At 40.0% G+C, this 23,536-nt stretch overlaps 1 protein-coding gene across 2 annotated transcripts in view; it reads left to right on the top strand.

The window, feature by feature from the left end:
* The window catches only part of EGFLAM (EGF like, fibronectin type III and laminin G domains), a 563,129-nt gene that overhangs the window by 466,728 nt on the left and 72,865 nt on the right, over window positions 1-23,536 (top strand). For both annotated transcript variants that reach the window (XM_069221264.1, XM_069221268.1), the window contains exons 14-16: window positions 8,095-8,220; window positions 9,968-10,211; window positions 18,044-18,155. In XM_069221264.1, coding sequence (XP_069077365.1) covers window positions 8,095-8,220; window positions 9,968-10,211; window positions 18,044-18,155 — 482 coding nt within the window. The remainder of the gene's footprint in view (window positions 1-8,094; window positions 8,221-9,967; window positions 10,212-18,043; window positions 18,156-23,536) is intronic.

Below are 23,536 nucleotides of genomic sequence, written 5' to 3' on the forward strand. Positions count from 1 at the left end.
GTTGAGGGGGGTCTTGAAAACTGCCTTGTCTCAGGTGTCTTTGCTCCCATGCCACTTCCTTTCCAGCTGTTTTGCTGTTGAAAATCAAGCAAGCTGGATATCTACACCACTGTAGTTGATTAGAAACAGAAGTGATTGACTTACTTCATTTTCATGTGCTGTTATTGCTAGTGTTCAAAATGTTTAGACATTCCTACAGGACACAAGTAATGGTATGATAGTTACAACCAAAGCTAACCCCATGATTACATTGCCCATGAATTCCATGGGCCACATACGTACAGAAGTAGGAAATGTACATAATTCAACATTATTCTTTTCAATTATTTTTGCTTCAAAAATAGTTATACTTTTTTCTTCAGATGTATTTATCTCCCTTGCAAATGCTGTAAAAATTGGAAACATATACCCTAGCCAACAGTTTATTCAACTGCATTCAGGTGTATTCTAGTGGAACATTTATATTTCAGATATGCACTGATATATGTTTGTGAATGCCCACAGCATTACAACTGTGCAGGTACTCATCTTATTTGCATTACATTTCACTGACCACTCTCCGTGCCCTAGTGACTTCAAGCACTAGATTTTTAAAAGTAGATGAAACAACTGCATGTATAACAGAGACAGCTCTCATTTTGTTGGTTGGCACCAGTAATAATGTAGGCTTAAGTTATAGTTTCTACCATTTGCAGATATCTCCTATGCGTGGAAAAATCTTTGTGAATTGGATCGTTGAATTCCTGATCCCTTATGACCTCTATTATAAGCTCATTGTAGATGTTGGTGGTCTATACTACAAATATCTTTATGCACATTTTATTTTTTTGTTACAGTTTTACTAGATGATCTATGTATACATTGTAAGGGTATCTTGTGAAAGTAGATAATTAACAGATGGGACCTAGTCCAGTATTACAATTTTCAGTGCTGGAGCTACACTCAGCTTTTTTGGGAGGGTTGTTATAACTTAATCCACAAAAGTTACAAACATTCCTAATCCCCTCTTGCAGTGTGTGCATATGCATAGTACATACATGTATAGGAAGGGAAGCCTACATGTAGGATTAGAAACCAAACATGGTTTGCCCCCTTTGTCTTAGATTTTTACTGTCATCTCAAGGATATTTATGCATAGTTCATTCACATAATACAGTCTAGACAAGGATGGATCCCTTCTAAAGTAAGCTTTTGTATTTTTGTTAAGATTTGGTGAGGCTTATTCTGAGTTTCAGAAAGGAATTGCTTGGTTCAACAAGTGCATTTAAATGGGAGTTCATGCTTTTTTGGTCATAATTTGTGACTAGAGAATTCTGGTGACCAGTTCAGTTGGTCTTAAGGTTTCATTTCAGCTTAGTAATAAGACAGCATTGAATGAGTTTGAAATACCACCTAGTCCTGTTTTAACTGATGTTTGTTCAATTCTTCTTCCAAGAGGGGTAGTAGAGAGGGCATGGACTTCCCTTCACCTCCTCCATTTAGAATACTCATTTAATCAAATCTCCACATAACTCTATTGTCTCTGAGGTTGGCAAATGAAACCTCATGAACAGATAAATATGTGGCTTTTAGCACCCTTCAAAAATGTAATTTGTAATTATGTTTAAACTTTCATTATCACAATTTCAAGAAACGGAGCTGATTAATTACAGCTATATCTGATAACAGTCAAATCAGGTGTAGGCCAATTTGTTTGAATTTTGGCTTTCTACAACATTTTGGAGACCTATTGATAAGATGCATTTTCTAATAATTGGTTATTTGTTTAAGAAATGTACTAGGATCCTAAATACTTTCATGTGTAGTCCTAGTTTGTGAAGTATCTGACTCTAACAAATTGAGTTCCCACACACTAAATGTTGGTTTGTGTAGGCAAGCCTTTCCTTTCTGTATCTCAACCTGCCATCTTTTCCAACTGCATGTACAAACAACAACCTCAATTATTTATCAAAAAGCTTTGTCATTTGCTTTGAGATGATGGTTAGGCCCTCTTAGACAATGAAAACGTTTATTATACAGCCACTATTTTCTGTTTGAAAAGATTATTAGGCTCTACGTTTCTATATTTGTATACTTTCTGTCTGCACTGATTACAAACTCTTATTGTTTTATCGTCTCCAAGGTTTCCTATATAAATGACATAAATTCAATTACCTCAACAAATAAAAATTGAGATATTGCAAGATTTATGATGTTTTATAATAGAATGGACCCATGCCAGTTTCTTGTATGTATGAATTCTTATTATCCAAAGCAGAAAACAGTAGATGAGCATCAGTTGTAGGAGCTAAGAGGCATCAATGTAGAGTAAAAGTTCTACAGGGAGGGCATTACAATATATTTCTGAAAACGTCAGCAAGAATATCTGCTTGTTCCTACTTAAACTCCAGGTGTTTCTTAAACTACATACATTGCACCAATTAACATAAGAAAATTGTACTTATAATGCAATTTAATCAGTCAAATATATGCATAAGTTTTTATTGCCACTTTATACCCTCTACTCAATATTTTACCCAAAGATAGCATACAAAATATTTAGTTTTATTGTAGCAAGTAAGCAGGGGCAGGCCTCGAAAAATCATAAACATTTTACTATACCTGCTGGTCGAGTAACTTGAATAATCTACATGTCCCGAAAGGCGTCTCAAATTGTGTGATCTTAGGCAAATATTTTATTTTACAGAGTCGCCTTTTTCTTCATTCTCACATGAGTGTACCTTTAAAAATGTGAGCTCAGCAGTTTTTCTGTACATAAAAACTTATTTGATTAAATAAACTAAGGGCCTCATTATGAGGTTGGTGTGTGGCAGAGCAGCCTGAACCCTGCCGGCCCTATTAGGAGTTCACCGCAGGGCCAGCGGGCGGAAACTTAACAGGGCCTTAATATTGCAGCCGGCTCCTAATGGAGCCGGCTGGAGTGTGGCAGTGTGGCGAGTGCAGCAACACCCGTCGCGCATTCCGCTGCCCGTAATTCCCGTAATTCAGAGCTTTGCATGGGGGCCCCATCAGGGGCCCCCACAGGCCCACTGAGTTCCCCATCCCACCAGCCTGTCCATGTCGGTGTAAACCGCCATGGACAGGCTGGCGGATGGGGACTTGTAATCCCCAGGGCAGCGCTAGCACTGCCCTAGCGCATTACAACCGCCGGGACCACCAGGCTGCAGGCTGGCGGCAGCCTGGAGGTGTCGGCGGTTGGACCGTGGCGGCTCCGCCACGGTCATAATGTCACGGTTGGACCACCACTTTCGTGGCGGCCCAAGCGTGACCCTGGCGGTCTAGGGTCCTCCGGGGTCATAATGAGGCCCTAAATGTTTGCTCCCTGTATAAAAAGAATCTGGCTCACATCAGGGGACACATGATCCATTTCTTACCTTTTAGTTTACTAAAAGCTTTGCTGCCAAAGCAGGAGTGTTTCTACATTTATGTTTAAACACTCACTTTTAATAAATATATAACTAGAGCATGATGTGGTCGCACACTGTCATTTCCGAGAAATGTCCAAAAACCTTCCTACTAACTTGCACCTTTACTGATAAAACTATATATTGTATTAACAATCTGAAAAGGAAATATTTTTTCATCACACAGAAGTACAAACAATGGGCTTTCACAACTACTGAAATATATTTTGAAATGTTTGCACTGTTGACTTAGCTATTTAAATGTTGTATGTTAGAAAAAAACTGACAAACTCCTGGAACTCTGCAGTCAGAGGGAAAATTTATTGTACGATACACTGACTTTTGACCTCTGTCTCTGAACACAGAGCAAATGTGACAAGAACAAAATTTAAAGGCATCTTTATTGCTGGTAGTAAAGTTAGACTTTTGGTCTAAATTTAGATCAAAATTGTAAGCTTAGACCAGACATCTAACTTTACTACTACTAAAGTTAGACTTTTGGTCTAAGTTTAGACTTCTGGTCTAAACTTAGACCAAAAGTCTAACTTTACTACGACTAAAGTTAGAATTTTACTACTACTACTACTACAACTAATAAAGTTAGACGTTTGGTCTAAGTTGAGACTTTTGCTCTAAACTTAGACCAAAAGCCTAAATTTAGGCCAAAAGTATAATTTTACTACAACTAAAGTTAGAATTTGTTTTAAACCTAGACTTTTGGTCTAAGTTTACCTTTGTGAATCGGGCCCACCGTTTTTATTTTCTCATATTTGTGAATTAAATACAGTAATTGTTTGTGTATTTGTTTGATGGATGCTTGTTTCCTTAATATTATGTATTGTTTTGTGGTTCCATTCATCAAAATTATTTAGGCCGTGATTCCAACAATAAATTTTTGGGGATTCCAATAATGATTTAGTAAGGTCCCAGGATTCCGGTAAAGTGGGGTCTACAGAAGTCGAAAGGTTAAGAACCATGGACGTGGACTATCGTGTTACTAACTAAAACTGTTTGAGTCTTTAAGCAAGTTTATTTATTATCCAGTTAAACCAGATATCAAAATAACTTTGTTAGACATTACCTAAAATAATCTTGCTCACTTTGGAGCTACTGGGATATAATTTATTTAACATTTTATAAAACCCCACTCATTCATTACAACTCAATGAAGAGAGCAACATCACTCAACAAGGAGAAAAGGCTACGTAAAATCAGTTATACTGCTGGGACAGGTACATCCTCTGATGACAAATAGACCCACACCCTGCCCTGAGTTACCTAATTGTGATTAAACCTGGTATTCTGACGTTCTTTTGGCCTAGCATCCATGACATCTTGCCTGCTCACTGGGACCCAGGTACAAAATTGACCATGCGTCCCGGAGCCTGTCACTGAGTTTAAGTGGGGTGCATCAACAGCATAGCCCTTTCCTGGGAAATGCACAGATAGTGATGGTGACACTATAACATTTTTGAATTCTTAGTATTTTGACAGACCTCTATCCTTGTTTCAAAATAGAGCACAATGCCTATAGGCCAGCTCATATAAAGTTCTGCTTGTGCCACTCAGATTATGCGCTGACAACACCGTGTGTATGTCGAGCACATGATGCATGTACGGTGCCTGCTCCAGGACTCCATTTCAGTTGTGAGTGCACATATGCTATGGCCAGTAGGATCTACTTTGGATTTTTGCTGGTTTTAATATGACACTATGGAGGTGTTAATACAGCCTCCCCAGAAAGTGGAAGTGTATTGTCTAGATTCAAGAGCTGGAGGCTGGGCCGAAGGATATAGGCTTGCAATTACAAATTCCATGTGACCTATCTAGCAGGGGATTGCAGATTAGTCCTTCCTGAATTGATATTTGGATAATGGTTTGGGAATGAGGTTAAGCTAGCAGATTCAGATGTTAGATCGATAGATGTTTATATGTAGGGACTAGACCTTTTGTCTTCCTTTGTATGGCCCATTCAAGAAGATTGATTACAGCCCTAGGTTCAGCTTTACATTTCTTGTGCCAGTGTTGGTTCTTCTGCATGAAGCCATCATCACTACCTGCTGTAAGAGCTGTCATCTTTGACAAATAAATATCTGCACTGCGGAATGAAGATGAAGTTATGAAAAGGAACCCCCCCCAACCTGCTCCTGAACTGTAGGCACTGCAGCCAATACCCTGTTTGGAAGGCATGTATAAAAGTAGGACCCAGACCTTCGAACTCATTTCCAGTTCCAAGCTACTTCACTGACCAAAGATGAGGAGCACTCTGCTGATAAGCATTAACTCCAGTTTTTCCAAGATAGATGTCTTAAACGAGTATTACCAGAGTACTCCCTTATGCTGCCTTGTTGCAATAATGCAATATTTGGATTGTTACAGAGACAGTTATATGTAAAGTTGGTTTAAACAACAACAATAATTCAGCTCATTTACAACAGAGTTCTCCTTTTCCAGCTTTTCCATTCAGAGGGCCACACGGCCACATGATACTGGGTTCAATGTTTGTGGTTGGGCCATTTACGCCTGCTGTCCCAAGGCACCAAGACTTTTATTGTCCTGTGTTCTACTTCAAATAGAAATCCTCAGCTTCTGAGTCCTAGTAGAACAAACTCCCATCTCAGACTGTGCACATCTTAAATCTCCTCCTATACCATTCCTATAGTTCTCTATTTCTTGATAAGTTTTATATTAAATGAAATAAATACAATAAGATGCACTCCTTTTTCAGATGTAAAAGTTCTGTGCTCATTTGAGTAGCGCAACACATCCACAGTCTCTGCTGCAGTAGCACCAACTGTATCGGTGTACATCTCATCTGGTACCCACTTAGCTTAGGCAGCTGTACAAGAGAATCAACCACTGCTATCTTTAAGCGAAATCAGATCTAGGATTGATAAACGGATGATGGTAGCCCAGATAGGGACTTTCTCAGAAACCTTGGGACTGAATCTTCTGCTCCTGCAGTGTGAACAAAGTCTAATGTTTATCCAGCTGTGCGTAGTGGTCATCTCAGATTAGGTCCACCACTACCACTTGAGTAGCTGTTTAGTGGCCATCCTAGAAGTGAATGTGGTCTATGAGAATTAATTTGATAGGTTGTTAATGGCTACTGAAAAAGAGGCTAGTGAATCATAGATAAAAAGAAGGCATGAGGTGAACAACATGATTTCTCAAGATAGTATATAAACTGTGGGAAAGTTTGGGACCAAAACTGCAGTATCACCTCCTGTTGTCCCTGTACTACACATTTTCTAGTCTTCAGAAATGATCATCTGGAGAATTTGTATGTGTCACTCTATACACTGAAGTCCCATGGTGTCAGAAATACCATTCTGGATCTTTCAAGAAGAAAGCTTGGTGGATGGTTGCCACCTGCATTTTCTTCTGAACAATACAATCAATGTTCAGAAAAGAAACATCATCTGCTATTCCTGCCTGAGGCTGCAGGAAGAGAGATACGTCTAGATGTGCTGTCCCTGTAGGACTGAGCAAAGGAATGTGATTACAGCTGTTTATGACTCTCTGATATCCCTCTGTTCTAATTTTGAACATTGTGAGCATTTTTAGATTAAACAATTAGTAGTAAAGCCCTTGCAAAGTTTCACTTACTTACATCATGTGAAACCTTGCCTGTTGTTTAAAAACAATAAGTGAAGATATCAGTTTCTAGGAAGCCTTGTTCATTATTTAAAGTCAGTCACTGAAAAAGTGAATGTAATCTATACAGAAAACATGAATATATTCAAGCAGACAATTATCACATTGCAATGAATAACAACATGAATAGATTTGCATTTCTATTTGAAACATACATCTAAATGAACAATATATATATATATATATATATATATATATATATATTTTTTTTTTTTTTTTTTTAAACAGGGATATATCTAGAAGAGAAAATAAATGATAACATTGTGACACTGCACTGAATGATGCCCTGGAGGAACCTGTGCCAAAAGGACAATCCGTGTCAATGAACTCCCATTTGCACTACAATCCTTTGAGTCAGAAAGGTCTTTGCGCTATCACTGAACTGCAGCTAGTCTCTGTAAGAATGAGAATACGTTCTAATAGGTTCTACATAGGATTCAAATTGGAAGGAGAAGGGGGCATTAGTGATGCCATCATAAAGGGTTTTACTCTTCTATGTTAATGTCTGCAGACAGGACACATATATACATGTCCTAACTATTTGGTTGCCCTTGGAACCTTTTGGTTAACAATAGGATCATATCATATGGACCTGAAAAGATGGATCGTGGGGTGGTTGGGCTTGGATCTTTGTGTTAGAGTCACTCCGCTTTCAATTTTAAAATAATGACCAATGCAAAGCCATCTATTATTACAGAGACGCTTAAACTCTGAAGAGTATTCCCTGTCAGTGGTGCGTCCCCTTGCTCTACTGCCATCATGGAACATGGATTGTTGTGCAAAAGTGTCCACTTCAATACACCGTGCTTCTAAGTGAAATATCAAGTTATGAATGTGAAAGTTGTGAATATATGGACACGGATGATGCTTAAAATCACAAATATATTAATACTGATAGCTACTTGCTCTGTTGCAGTACAACGATCTGGTGATGTAGGTAATTCAGTTACATTGTAAAGGAATGTAAAACAGCATGATGCAAATGAAGTTTCAATTGACACAATTTCTAACTTCTCAAAACTTCAATGCCCAGGTGAATGTAGCAGCGGAATCTGTGATGACGCCTCCTGCATCAATGGTGGTACTTGCACTTCGAATGGAGCAGACTCATATATGTGCCTTTGCCCCATCGGGTTCAGGGGTCGACACTGTGAAAGGGGTAGGAAAACACAGTTACTTTTATGCCTGACAGAAGTGTGTTGCATTGTGTATGCTGATGGTCAGTGGTGTAGATCACAATAGGATTCAAAACAGCTCTTGTACTCTATGACAAGCAGCTTTCCTTGTGCGAAGAGACCTCTGGTAAGTAACCAATTAACCATGTTCATACTCTGCATATCCCTCAAAGCACCAGAAGCAAACATGCCTACGTTTGTCAATCATAACATTTTGACTAGTTAAGTGATTTCAAATATGGTTATGTTTTCAATTTTTATTCTAAAAATAAAAAGTCTGTTCACTGTCATTTGATGGCCCTTGCGCTGGCTCCCAGTAGTTTTCCACAAAATTCTAGATTCATACAAAACTTCAATAATGCATCTACAAGACAGCTTTGTAGGACCCTACATTACAATTCATATCCAGATCCCATTTACAAAACCTAGTCACCTTCCCAAGTGTTAGCTTACTTCCTTCAGACTAAAGCTCTCTTCGAGAAATTAGACTCTTTTGCACTCATTACAAGTGACCCAACTAGGATATATTAATATTGCACCTTTTAAAATCCGGTACCAAGGGGATCAGAACTTAAAAGGTGCATTAATGATCACCTTTTACATGTTGTGCCCTTCAAAATGGGCATAACGTGGTTTTGCCGTCCATTTTCCCCCAGTAATAATTGGCAGGTTTCACGTGCCAAAATGTACCTGGGGAAAATTGTGAAGTATGTTCGAAGTACCACAAAACTTGTAATTACGATTCCTGTGCAAAGAACAGCTTGCACAGGAATCGGAAAAGAACGGGCCACTCATAATTAGGACCATAGACAGCATCATAACATTTTGCCGAGTCCATAAATCCTTCCTTAGGAGGTAGACCCTTGCCTTCCTAGCTATTTCTGGATCAAAGCCAATTTGCACTCACTTTATTCTCACCCAAAAACTTTCCCTTAATATAAGAGTGTGCTAGGGAATGAAGGGGGCAACTGAGCAACTACACCAATGCTTTGCGAAAGCTATATGTCACCTATAGTAGGTTAAAGCAGGATTTATATACCACGGTTTTAGAAAGAAAAACTAATTATGAAGGATCCTTACCAACCTTTTAAAACTATGGGGGTCATTACAACTCTGGCGGCCAGAGGAACACTGGCGGTAACACCGCCAACAGGCTGCCGGTGTTCCACCAGTGTATTATGACCATGGCGCATTAGCCACGGCCATACCGCCGGCCCCTCCACTATACTGCCAGGCGGTCATAATCCCCATCTGCCAGCCTGTCCATGGCGGTAAACACCGCCATGGAAAGGCTTGGCTGTAAGGGGGACTCAGGGTGCCCCTGGGGGCCCTTGCACTGCCCATGCACTTGGCGTGGGCAGTGCAGGGGCCCCCAGGCACAGCCCCATTGTGCATTTCACTGCCCGAATTTTGGACAGTGAAAGGCGCGACGGGTGCTGCTGCACCCGCTGCACATCAACATTGCCGCCGGCTCTATCATGAGCCTGCTTCAATGTTGATGTGACTTTTCTGCTGGGCCAGTGAAAATGTCAAAATAGGGTGCCACGCATACCGCCAGCACTAGCGGTATTGTGGCGCCCACGGCTTTGGGGGTCTTTTTTCAAGACCGCCATAGTCGTAATGAGGGCCTATGTATTTAAAGAATAATTAAAACAAATTAAAATGTTTAAAATAAATCTCATATTTACTGTCTGCTTTTCACTATCCTTTTTTATTTTTGTTTTTGATCAGCTTTCACTTTGGCAGTGCCTCAGTTTAATGAGTCTTTGCGCTCATTTGCTGCAACACCTTGGCCATTTCAACCACAGCACTACCTTTCCTTCATTGAATTTGAAATCACATTAAGGCCAGATTCTGAGAGCGGGGTTATTCTGTACAGCTATGACACGGACAGCAGAGATTTCATCTCTATTAATATGGTGGATGGCTTTGTGGAATTCAGATTTGATTGTGGCTCTGGAACAGCAGCAATAAGGTAAGCTTTCATTATTTACAAATCAAGTAATGGCAAATAGCCCCTCTGTTACACCATTAGTCAGACAAAAACTCACTTCATAGCATTGGACGCTGCAGCCTCAATGCACATATGTCGTATTGGCCTCCTCAAAATTAGATGTAACTGGTGAAAGACATAGGTAATCAGCCCAGGTAGTTTGTGTGGCTCAAATGTCCTCTGCTTAATTGAAACCCACTCCTTCCATGTTTCTTGTGCCATCTTATTAGGACAGTCGGAGCTTTCCAGACACCTGAAAATGCATCTACACCTGACCCGCCCCCCAACATGGTCCCAGTTCGGCCACCAGGGCTGGAAGCTTGTGATTACTGTCCAGGAACACCATGAAAATGCTCCTCCAGGAGAAGCAGAGCTTTTAAACTTTCATAAATTGCAAACTCTAGAGAAGTATTCGTACCACCGTACTCAACCAGTATTTGATTCTCTTTTTTTAATTCAACATTGAGGAGACATGTGTCACAATCCCAAGAGAACGGACAAAGGCAGGAATGGAACATTTGCATGCCTTCAGACTGAGACTAAGTTCTGGAAAGCTTTTGTTACTACTTGGCCTGTAGAGAAAAGGAAGACCAATTTTCCAGCACGAAAAACTCAACTGTGCATGCCAGGAGGAGTGATCAAAGAGAATAGTGCCAAGGCCCAGGTTACTGGAAGGATCTTCATGATACATTCTAGTCCTTACTATATCTGAGATAACACCAGTCGAAGCTGCAGTTACACAATTCTACAGCTGGACCAGTAGCTAGTCACATCAATGCCATCACGATTCCTGGCATGTTCCCAGGTATCTGTATGTGCCCCAATACTAGAAAAACATTATTGTGACTGGTAGGTTTTGCGATGCAGGCCCCTACAAGAAAAAGACACCTCTGAAACACACAGTGAGAAATCTACTATTTTTTCATCACCCTGTAACTTTACCTATGGGGCTCAGTTGAGCTCTTAACTATTTTCCTTCTTTAATGTTAGTGATAGATGACAAACTAGTGAGTCAGTGACTTGGACCCTGCAAGTAAATGCCAAGTATTCCTCAGGTGGGAAACCCGTTCTTTGGGATGTGGGCAAATTTTAATGGCTATAGATTTTTGTCTCCTTTGTTCACAGCATCCCTGTGTACTACAGGCAACTAGACCAAACTACAGCTAGGCTTACCAGTATTATGGGTACTATACCGTCAGTAAAGCCCCCATGTTTAGAGAGGCGATCTAACACATGTCAATTTTACTGATCTAACGTAAAGAATCCTTATTGTGTAACATTCGCTAGAGTGTTCATTGTTAAACTATTTATAGCACCTAGCATGAAGAAGCTGTAATAAAGATTCGATTTGGCCATCAAAACCTGAAGGTATTAGGACCATCTAGGTTTCTTTTTTGGAATTTAGTTTTAACCATTATTGTACTTACCCTACAAGTTCTTTTCTCCCTCTTAATCTACTCAGTTCCCCCTTATGATATGATCAGTCTGGAAATGCCCACACATCAATGTCATAACCACTTGTCAGTGCCCACCATGTTTTTCAGACCTAGATAAATCTTGATCTAACACATTTCTAGAAACCTTCTCTTTTTGAATGTTAATTTCCTCTGCGATTTGTTGAATGTAGTGTCAGAGATGCAAAGGTACAGTAAGGATTGAAACAAATCAGAATAATTGAGTACCTGCAATATAATCAAAGAAAACTACCATAAATACTTGCAATTGGTGCTTTTCTCTGGAGCATGATAAGCAACAGTGCAAGGTCTGTTCATATAATGCAAAAGAGGAACACGGTTCTTTGCTTGCTGTGCACAGACCAAAGTGCACCTCCCTGATTAATCCTATATTATGCACACATATATTATTCTTGCTTGGTGTTTTGGATTTGCCCTAGATGCATTTAGCTGGATTGCTCTTTTTCAATCAGTGTGACCTGCACCTTCTCTTTGCTTTCTTCTCAGCATGTGATATGATGCTACTGACATTAATGCAAGATCTGAGATGCATCTGCAAACCTTTATTTAAGTGGATATTTCCTCACCATTATCAAGAAGATAGTATGATTACCAGGCATTACGCATTAAGCTCCAACATTGGTGACTAGGTTGTGCCTGACAAGGACAAGGCTAAGCTCTAAGACTGACTGCGATGGAGCATGGGTTTGGTACAAGGATCCGGTTTGTCCTGTCAAAAGATTACCTTTTCACTTAGAAGCTTTATGGTGCACAAAGTCTTCAGCAGGGCAAAGCAGAAGGCTGTGGTCGAAGCAGTGCTTGAGGACAACACTCCAAGGTCTCAGTGAAAGTCATCAACAAAAGCCGAAAATCTCTAAGAAGGAAAAGTTCAGCTTTTGTACCCAAAAAGCTCTCATCATCAGCTGGATTTAGGCACGGCTTGGTCTGGTGAAGCTTTATACGTTTGGTCCTAGAAACATTTCTGCAGTGGACGGCTACAGGCCATGAATGAAGAATGCTTGATGTCATTGGATACTGGTAGAAGGCAGACCCTCTGAATCTGATTTTCTGCTGCAGAGAAGAACGTGATGAGAGCTGCAGCAAACTCAATTCCAGTACCTGTCCTCTGGCAGTTCTCAGGGCAAAACTTAGGCATAACAATTTTAAGTCCCAGGTTTCAGGAAACCTTAGGATGAGTACACCTTGATACCAGCCAAGGGTCCAGGACCTTGGGGACAGCTCTTGAGGGTTAGTCTGACTCCAGCTGAGGACAGCAGCAGGGTCTAAGGCAGATTTAGGTGGAACTGGTCAGCTGGGAAAGAAAAGCCCTCTTGAGCATGTTGTGTCCCTGCAGTCCAAACAGGAGGTCAGCCCTAAGACCCTTGGAGTACACTTCTTTGTACCTGGTACAAGAGAGAGAGCAGGTCCAGTCTTCAGGGCTCTTCTCAGGTCACAGACAGCAGGTCTGTTCTTCCACAGGTCCAGACATGATCTGGGGAAGGCACTGTGGGCATCAGATTTATGTCTGAAATCAGTCTGTGTGTGGGAGGGATTTCAGGCCACTCCATAACCAATGGAGTTAAAGTACCTAGCGGTAATACTCCTGACATTTGCAGTAGTTCCTGTGTGCACTGCTCCAAAGAATCCCAAAGTGCCCTTCTCTGCCAAAAAACAATATGAAAGAAAGTTCCTTCCCTTGTGGAGATCTTCTTTGCGCACCATAGAGTTTGTCCAGGGAAATAAGCAACCCCTCCTCTGTGGTCACACAAAATCGGTTCTTTGGGCAGCTCCTCTCCCAGTGAGCTTGGTGCCTGACTGTTTGGGGGACAATGAAAGGGGGCAGATCCAGGTGTTAGATACATCCACCAGGAGACAGGGTAGTTCTCTTTGAAGCTGATTAAGTTTCTGAGCACAGCCCAGATTGTCAGTCTTCCAGAGAAACAAAACACTTCCCCACATCCAAGGCATTTGTTTCAGATCTGGGAACCAGTTCACACCTCATCAACGGGGTTACTGAGCTCCTGGATGAAAGCAGGATGCTTTTGCAAAGTGACCTTTGGAGGCTTTGAGCAGGTAACAGGCAACCTTTTTAAAATCCATGTTCTAAAATATGTATTACATATCTAACCTCACCAATGGAAAGTCCAAGAATGAACACTGTAGTTGTTCCCTAGGTGGAGCAAGAACTGAATAGGGTAGGAACACCTATCTGCCTTGGTTTCTCATAACAGCTGAGCTAAACCTCTCTGTTTGGAGCAGGGGAGTAGCTTTGATGAGAGGAATAGATTTATTTTCTGATGAATAATTGGGTACAGGGACTTTCATTTGTGTATGGTGAGGTGTGTGTCGGTTTTCACATGGGATTTTTACATACACACTCACAAACACACACTCTCTGAAAGCCTCACAAATGTTGGTTATTTTACAAAATATTGTGTTTTCTCTCACTTAAAACACCTAGCAGTCTGCATTCCTCTCCCTTTCCAATGCCCCTTAATCCCCTCTGATGTGACCTGCTTGTCTTATCATGTATTTTAACATTGTATGCCAGTGTGATTGTTGGAACATCTGAAGCTTAAAACCACTGAAATCTTACCGACCAAGCTACGGCCCTAGTCTGTAGCACATAACTATCCATTAGGTGTTTCAGACAGATGTTTCTCAATCTTCCCCGTAGTATTACAGGAGCAAAGGAAGGGAGAAGCGGGGGTGATTATAGGAGGATTTAACTCCTTTGGCCCAAACCTTCCCAGACGCCCTATAATGCTTGGCCTAAATTGAGGAAAAAAGGAAGACCGCAATTCCTGCTGCTTTCATCCATGCCAAAAATAATATCTATTGAAGGCTAAGAGCTCTCACATCCTTCTCTTCTTTTTGAAAGACTAGGATGTAATCAGTGTACTTAAGAATCTTTTTGAAAAAGTAGCCTACATACTTCCTATCATTCTTCTTGGTGGCCAGCTTCAACAACTTAATGTTGACTTTCATAATGATCCTATGGTGCTGTTCTATGTAAAATAGAGCACACTGCATATTAAACCCAGCAATAGAGATCTGCAAAGTGTCCTAGAACATCCTATGCATCTGAGTACCAAAACATCTGAAAACATGTCTTGACAACCTGTGTCTACTCTTTTACTAAGTTCCCTACCATACATACCCAACCAGCTGCTGGCTCAATTAGTTTCTCTGGTAAAAGTTCACTCTTCTCTGTAGACATGATCATAACCCAAGATGGGAGAGTGTGTTTCAAAACGTAGAGCCTGAAAGTTGGTCAAACATCCCTCAAGAGACTTTGGAATCTTATGGACAATGTGAAAAGAACAATATACAGAAATGTCCCTTTCTCAGTATTTCAATCCATACCAACCCATCTCAGCTGATGACCTTAAACCCAAACAAACTAATTCTAACCTCTGATTTCACAGTCAGTCAGGGAGTGATGACATGTAGCAGACAAACAGGAGGAGGAATCAGAGTGGTGAACACCTGAATGGGGAAATAAACTTCTATTTTGTGGTAAAAAGATAGAATGAGTAGATGGAAGAGTTCATCCAAAACAGTCAAGCTAGATGCAATTTACCTGAGTCCTACACAACACCAACAAACATACATGGTGGAGAATCAAGAATATACTACAATCCCTAGTAACCTTGGAACTATGACATAAGCATATGCAGCCCAAAACAGGCTATAGCACCGTAGCCAAGCAGCCTCCATGCATCTCGTCTAGAACATGTTAGATGAGATACCCTTTTCTAAGATCTTGGAAAAACATGTGAACCAGCATGTCTCAAGCTATATAGAGGCTAACAACCTTCTTCACCCTAGCCAATCAGGCTGTAGTTCTGGTTTGAGCACAAAGACTGCTCTAGTGGAGGTGGCAGAATATATCAAAAGTACGCTTGACATGGGGGGAAAGGCTGTGCTGTTAATGTTAGATCTGTCAACCACCTTTGATACTGTCCCCCATTCAAAACTCCTAGAGTATCTCCAGGTTATTGGGGTGTCAGGATTGGACTTGGACTGGTTTGCTTCCTTTTTGGCTGGTGAGAGCTAACAAATCTAGATGCTGCCTCACTTGTTGAAATCATATGAACTAACAGTAGGAGTTCCCCAGGGCTTGGCCTTGAGTCCCACATTTTTTAATTTATATCTGACTCTGACCTGGATTGAGGAAGTCTTTGGGGTAAAAATTGTATCTTACGCAGATGATACGCAACTATTGTGGTAAGAGTGAGGGTCTATCAGGGACGCAGAATAAATTCTGTCTATCCACTGTATTCCAGTGGCTGGCGAGCCACCAACTCAAGTGCAATGCTGATAAAACTTAAATTGTTTTTTTTTGTAAAACTGAGCCTCATTTCTAAAGGACAAATTGGCTGGATGGTGCACCCCCCAGCCACGAAGAAGGTTTAGTAAAGAATTTAGGGTTCCATTTTGATAATCTATTTTTCAAAGGTCAAATTAGTTCTGTAGTTGGTAGGTGCTTTGGGGTAATGCTCTCCCTGCATAAATCTGTACACTTTTTGTCATGTTCTGCAAAAAAGTTGGTGATCCAGCCCTTGATTACTATGGACTATGGTAATGTCTTGTATTTTGGACTACCAGAACAACAACTAAACAAAGTAGCCCAAAACACCATAGCCCGCCTACTGTTGAACATGCCAACCAGAACACGGATGTCGCCCCAATTTCGAGCTCTGCACTGGCTCCCTGTAAAAAAAGAGAATCCTGTTCAAAGTTCAGGTATTGGTACATGGTGCCTTGTTCCAGTATGATGCTGGTTACCTCAGAACTCGGTTTAGCTTTTATGACCCTCAGAAAAATTTAAGATCAGTGAACAAACTGTTAGCCTCTAGTCCCCACTTTTGTTGAGCCAGGACTGGGGCTCGATCTCTGGCTTATCAAGGTGCACTGCCATGGAATAACCTCCCTCTGGAGCTTTGAGCTCTTAGCAGCAGAGCAATGTTTAAAAAGAAGCTTAGAACCTTGCTTTTTGTGCAAATTTAGGGCTGCTATGTGCTTTAATTAGACCTGCAGGATCACGCCAGGACACTCTTACGAGTAGCTGGACTCGCTATAATTTGCCTCAATATCATCTTCATCATCAATATGTATATTTCGACTCCTAATATTTGTATCAAGGCTGCATATCAACAATACGAAATTCTCAGAGTTGGTCATGCAAAACTCATATCAAAGTCATGTGCCTTGTCCAAGTGCTCAAAATACATTTTTATATATTTATATCAAGACTCCTAAGTTTATGTCATGGTCCCATATCAGCAATTTAAAATTACTCAGACTCCACACTTGAAAATGTTGTCAAGGTTTTAGTACCTTATCCAGGGTGCTCACAAACAATAGTCAACATTTATATCAAGATTCCAAACCAATGTTGAAAAGTACTTGGCTTTTGCACTCAATATTTGTATCAAAGCTTCATAACGTGGCATGAGATGGCCGCTATACAACCATTAAATTAGCCAACCAGCCACATGCAGTCTAATCACAACTTGTGACTGCAAGGTGTCTGTATTCACAAACACCACTAAAAATAATATAGGGCCTTTTGAAAGAAACTGCGTATAAATAGGGGAAGAGAAAGAAGGTATGAGGTGAGACGGAGGGGCTTTAAGGGTTGAAATTTGATAAGAAGAGGACATAGTAAGGAGGTGGTCAATGTGGAGGTAGATGAGATAGCATCCAAGATAAAAAGGATGATATTAACCTGATGCCTCCCTTCATACTCACCATCAGTCACACAAAAAGCCCAAAGGACAAAGCATTTTTAAATTGGCAGAAGCAGGAAAAGTAACTAAAACATAATTGAGAGGTTAAATCACTTTCTACCAGTGCGCAGCAGACCAGGGAAATAGGCTGTACAGGGAGGTAATCTTTTAAATTTATATTTGTTCGATTTCTAATGTCAAAGGCCTTTCTAAAGTTGCATAAGTTAAGCTATCAACATAATATTTGTCCGCCTTGGCTTTCCTTTACATTTCATTTGAGTGATCAAAAATGTACACTACAGAGAGTAGATTATCATATACAAAGTCCTCTGTTGTGGAGCTTGTTGATGTTCTCTGAAGTTGTAAGGTATTATAGCATTAAACTTTTGAGAGCTTTATTGAAGCAGAGGGCAGGTAATACCTGTTACAGGTGTTGTTGACCAAGATACTTTCACAGTTAAATAGTCATTGAGTTGTCAAAATGTCCTATAGACTTGCATGGACATAAAAATCACTTTGTTCACCTTAGATTTCATCATTCTATACTATTTTGACAGTAGCAGAATGAACATTCTAAACACATTTAAACAGTTTTAAGACTTACGTAATCAGTTTTTTTCCCCAGGAGTGCAGAACCCATAAGTCTGGGCCAGTGGCATGAGTTACGCGTATCCCGCACAGCAAAAAATGGTATTTTACAAGTGGATAGAGAAAAACCTACAGAAGGAATGGCAGAGGTAAGCATTAACCATGTTCATTTCCTTCCTAGAAATGTCTAGTTCTGGTTAGCTAACTATTGGAAAGGCTTGACTAAGCAAGCAATACTTATTTTCCAAGTCTTTGAATCGTACATTTATGTGCAGTAACTAAATGTAAATAGTTGGAACATTCTATTATAAAATGGTGACAGATGTAACGAAGTATATGATAAATTAAAAAAACATGTCTTCCGGAAGTGGTTGTGCTATCCTGTTTTGTGACTGGAGAAATCCCTTTCTCAGTTCTATTTAAGGTTTCATTTTCTGACATTGTTATGCAAGCATTTAACTAATAATTATTTTCGACTAAACTACAGGGTAACAGAGATAGAAATAGGATGTCAGCGGAATAAACAAGTTTTTTTTCTTTGTTTAATATGTTATCATTACACACAGTTTATTGACACTGGTTAACAGAACGGCCATCTTGCATTACTCTGGTGAAGTTAGATTGTTTTTTTAGCTAACAACTTGTCATACACATTGTAAAGTAGTAACAGTATTGCTTACAACCGAATAAGATTTCCTTTCTGTAATATTTTATTACTGTCATTTAACAGAAAAGTGAGCACTATTGAACTAATAAACCCCTTCCTATTCCTCCAGGGTAGTATATCCAATTAGAAGGTGTCTTCCAATGATATGAAAGCAATATATAATGTGAGCTTTATTGAAGACAAGAATGTGTCATTAGGCGGGTAATGCCTGATGCAGGGCCACTTTTACATTCTTTCACCTGCATGTTGGTGAAGAGGGCTGTACCCACACCAACAAATAAAAAAATGTGGTGAATAAAAATCTAGGCCCAGTTGGAGATGGCTACTAATGATGCAGATGCAGCATGTTATCATTACAAGAACCATCACAGTCTAGACCCACAAAACCATCTAACAACAACCACCTAGACAGTAGCACATACACCTGCTGCTCCTCCCCTGCACCTCCTGTTTCTCATAAAAGCAATGTACAGTGGTCTGCTGATGATAAGATTCGGAAGGGATGTAATATATCACTATGTACAAGACAGGAGAACCAAGGGACTGCAGATTCAGGGCACTGAGGTCACATCTGCAGAATGGTACACTTCATCCTGTGCCTTTGGGCAGTTTTGCCATAATGAGTTGTGGACCTGTCTCTATGCCTCAACACATACTGCAGGGATTGCCACCACAGAAGAGATTCAATGTTTTGCCACCTATTTTTCACTCCCCAGCCACACAACTGTATATAAAAAGGTTCATGAAATGTCCTACCTCTCCACTGCCATCTTCTAGACCATTCATATTTTGCACTGAAGAGTTGGGTAATACCAAGCAAGCCTTGCCTAATTTAATCATCAAGCGTGCCAATACAAAATATAGAAAGCTAATCTATAATTACAGCAACATTATTTCAACACAAAGTACAACGAAAGAAAAAGACGTTTCTTCAAATTACAACATCAACAATAAAGCTCATGCAAGCCCACTACTGGCATTCCATCCACCATTAACCCCAAAATAAATATCAATACAACAAACCCAACAAACATAGAATTTCAACATCATTTAGGCACTGTATTGAGTCCCATATATTTCTGTGCACACAACGCGGAAGAAGATGGAGGATGGGCCAGAATATGACCCAACTTTCTTTTAGCAGTCTCAATTGTTCATTACCTACAGAAAAAAAGCCACCAGAAGCTTTAAACAAGCATTGGCAAAAACTATAGGTCACTTCTTTGCGACATGTTGGCTTTGTGCAACATGATTAAAGGAAACAAACTTTAAAAAGGTGCTGGTGGGGAGGAGTGTGAGGGGCAGAACAAAGTGCTAGGTTGAATGGCAAGCAACGTAGCAGGGCAGGCAGAGGGAAGCAATGTGAGGGGACGGAAACAACATATGAATCAGGGTGGATAGGGGAAGTAACAGGTGGGAGATAAGAAGGGTGTGGGTGCGAGAAAGAATACACAAGGCAAGAAGAAAAAGTAATGGGCAAGAGAGCAACTTGGAGCTGTTGGGAGAGAACCACATGGGTGGGAAACCAAAGAGGGGGAGTAATGAGGGTGATGAGAGAAGCATCAGGTGAAAGAGGAGGGCACAGGGGCGGGTAAGCAACATAGAGAGCTTGGTGGGGAGGTAAAGCAATGGACGAGAGGCTAACATGGAGCAGGCAGGTGATAAGTAAATGGGTGAAAGAGAACAGAACACGGAAAACAAGTGGTGGAAGAGGAGCACCCTAGCGAGATAGCAGGAAAACACATGCACTCATATAGAGTGCTTAAGACTAAAGAAAAAAAGTATGCCCCTAAATCTGAGCAGTGGAAAGACGTGAGTAAATTTACACTACCATGTTGTCACTATGGTTTTTAAGAATAGTTTCTACCTAGACTATATGAGAGCATAGCATGTTAAGCTCTAATTCTGCCCTTCAGGTTCCCCTGGGAAGACATCATCCCTCATACTTGAGCAAGAGGCCTGTAATCTACATAAGCAGCTGCAGCGAAGCAATCAGCATACAGTCTAGGTCATCTGGCTGGAATCTCCCTCTAACGTACATGGTTCAAAGTAGTGTTTTTATAATAAAACAGCTGATATTCCAAGAAAGTATCCCCACGTGTGTGAATGTTTCTGTAAACACTGGAGGCAAAGCGTACCACTTTTGCCGGCAACCTATCTTACTACAGCCTTGAGAAAAGCACAGAGTGAAAGAAATGTCTTCTTTAAGAACTTAGTGCTGACCTAGGTGAAGAACGGCTAGACAGAGAAAATAAAACAAGACCACAAATGTGGCTATTATTAAAATAATATAACAGAGCTAGAATAAAACATATCTAAGTTGAAGTGCACAGCAGCAGGCCTAGTTTGCTAAAACAATGTGTCTAAAACTATAGCTAAAATGGCTACACAACAGAACCACTGTCCTTAATTTAAATACTTTGCACCCTACCCTGTGGTCTTTTTAGAGCCTACCTTGGGGTGACTTGTATGTAACAAAAAGGAAGGTTTAGGCCTGGCAAAAGGTTTATTTTACCATGTTCAATTGGCAGTTTAAAATTGGACACAGGCTGCAGTGGCAGACATGAGACATGTTTTAAAGGGCTACTTTAGTGGATGATACAGTAAGGGCTGCAGGCCCGCTAGTAGCATTTGATTTACTTGCCCTGGATATATGTAGTACCACTTTAATATGGAGTTACAAGTAAAGTAAGTGTGCCAATTGGGTGTAAACCAATTTTACCATGTTTAGAGGAGACAGCACTTTAGCACTGGTTAGCAGTAGTAAAGTGTACAGAGTCCTAATGCCAACAAAATTGAAATTCAGAAAACAGGAGGAGTGAAATCAAAATGTTTGAGGGAAGACCACACTGACGATGTCACATATAACAATAATCTTTCTAATTGAGGTGTAGGCTGTGTTCGTTCTATAGTAGGGCTGAACCTTGTTCTCTCCAAGTATTTTCATATGCATTTCACATACAGCCAGGAAGATGACTAATCCTTACTTAGTAAAATTTGGATGACCTATGTCTTGATTCATCTTTACAAAGGCCACCTTCTTCACATTTATGAGTGACAAACTTGCCATTCAGTCACCGGCAATTAAATCATTTGCACAAAAATCCCCTTCCTGGCACTACATTGGCTACAGGCCAAGAAATAATGAATGAAAAAAATTATTGAACATGTATTTAGATGTTTTAAAACTGTCTCCTTAATTACGTATTGCACCTTGAAGTAAAAACAGAAACTGATCTGTATAAACAGATCAGGACACACGTTGGATCTCATTTTTACCACCACAACTGAATAGAATATCTCCACACAGAGGAATTATCTTGGACTGACCATTTCATGGTCATTGCCCATTGTGGAGGTGAATAAATGCAGTAATCCTACTTTTGGTTTAAGGACCAATCATAACTGGAAATTGACTGTATCAACACCCCTTAATATTACATTTCACAAATCCCTTAAACAAGCAAGCAACTTTAAAAAACTTTAGGGTGCTGATAATATTGTGACTAAATTTCAGACACTGATAACTAAAGCACTAGGGTCATATAGACCCTATGAAAACAAAGAAGTAAAAGGTCAAATAAAATCAATAACCTTGGTCCACTCCAGGCCTCAAAGATAAGAAAGGACAATTACAAGAACTAAATAGGACTTGTAAATATTCCATTATTCTATATAAGCTTAACTTCTCAAAACAGATGTGTTACCACAATCATCTAGTAAAATAGACCAACATAATCTATAATTCCCACAAAATATTGCAGGCTAAAGAAAACGCAGAAGAGTTGTTTAAAACAGTAGAACTTCTATATAACAGGGCCTCCACAAATAGCAGTATCATTCCCTCACGAGTTGGTGGATATACTAACTTCCTTTTTCCAAAGTAAAATGAGCAACAGTAGCCAAAATGTTAAACATGGAACACACTGTGCAGCAAGAAGAATTCAATTACTGCAATGAGAATGTATTAATAAACATGTCTTTCAGAAGAGGAATATATATAATAAATCACACAGAGCAATCCACCTGGCTCACAATTCGATTTTTGCCCTGCGGCCAGATTAAAAACCTATTGTTAATATGTCACTCCTAACATCACACACATTAGCAATACTTGATGTCAAGTCTAGGTAGGTTCCCTCACTCTTTAAAACGCCCATTATTAGACCTTTACTGAAAAGGCTTTCTCCCAAACCCTGGAAACCTTGCTAATTTTCAACCAATATCATTGCTACCAAATATTGCAAACCTCCTGGAAAAGATAGCCACTACCCAGCTTCAAGCTTTTTTTGAAGAAAATAATTTCCTAGAAACTACATAAGCAAGCTTTTAGTGTTACTGAATTAGTGATTACCTCAGTCGTTGATGACCTTGGGATAATAGCCATACAAGGAGGTTCAGGAGTTGTTACACTCTTGGATCTCTCTGTCACTTTTGATACCATAGATCACAGGCTACTATTCAAATGTATGGAAAGCACAGCCATGGCGGATACAGATTTCCATTGGATAAAATCCACTTACATACAGTACAATAAGCCCAATAAGGAATTTCTCATCAGTACCTTGAACTTTATGTTGGGGAGTCCTGCAAGAGTCAGTTTTGTCCCCACTGCTTTATTATCTTTGGGCTTTTTGTTCTTACAACAATTTCATCTGTTTACATCCCTTTCTGCTGATGATACGCAAATAATAATCAACTTAAACACTCAGCTTAAAAATACAACCTCAGGCTTATTGCCCACCCTAAAAGGAGTATATGTACCCAGATAAACAAAAACTTAATATAAACTAATCCAAGACAGAAATACTCCTGATTCAAAATAAATCATCATGACTTCTGATTTGGGCTTTGCTCAGAGGG

Source organism: Pleurodeles waltl, chromosome 1_1 (genome assembly GCF_031143425.1).
Source record: "Pleurodeles waltl isolate 20211129_DDA chromosome 1_1, aPleWal1.hap1.20221129, whole genome shotgun sequence".
In the NCBI taxonomy this organism is placed as follows: domain Eukaryota; kingdom Metazoa; phylum Chordata; class Amphibia; order Caudata; family Salamandridae; genus Pleurodeles; species Pleurodeles waltl.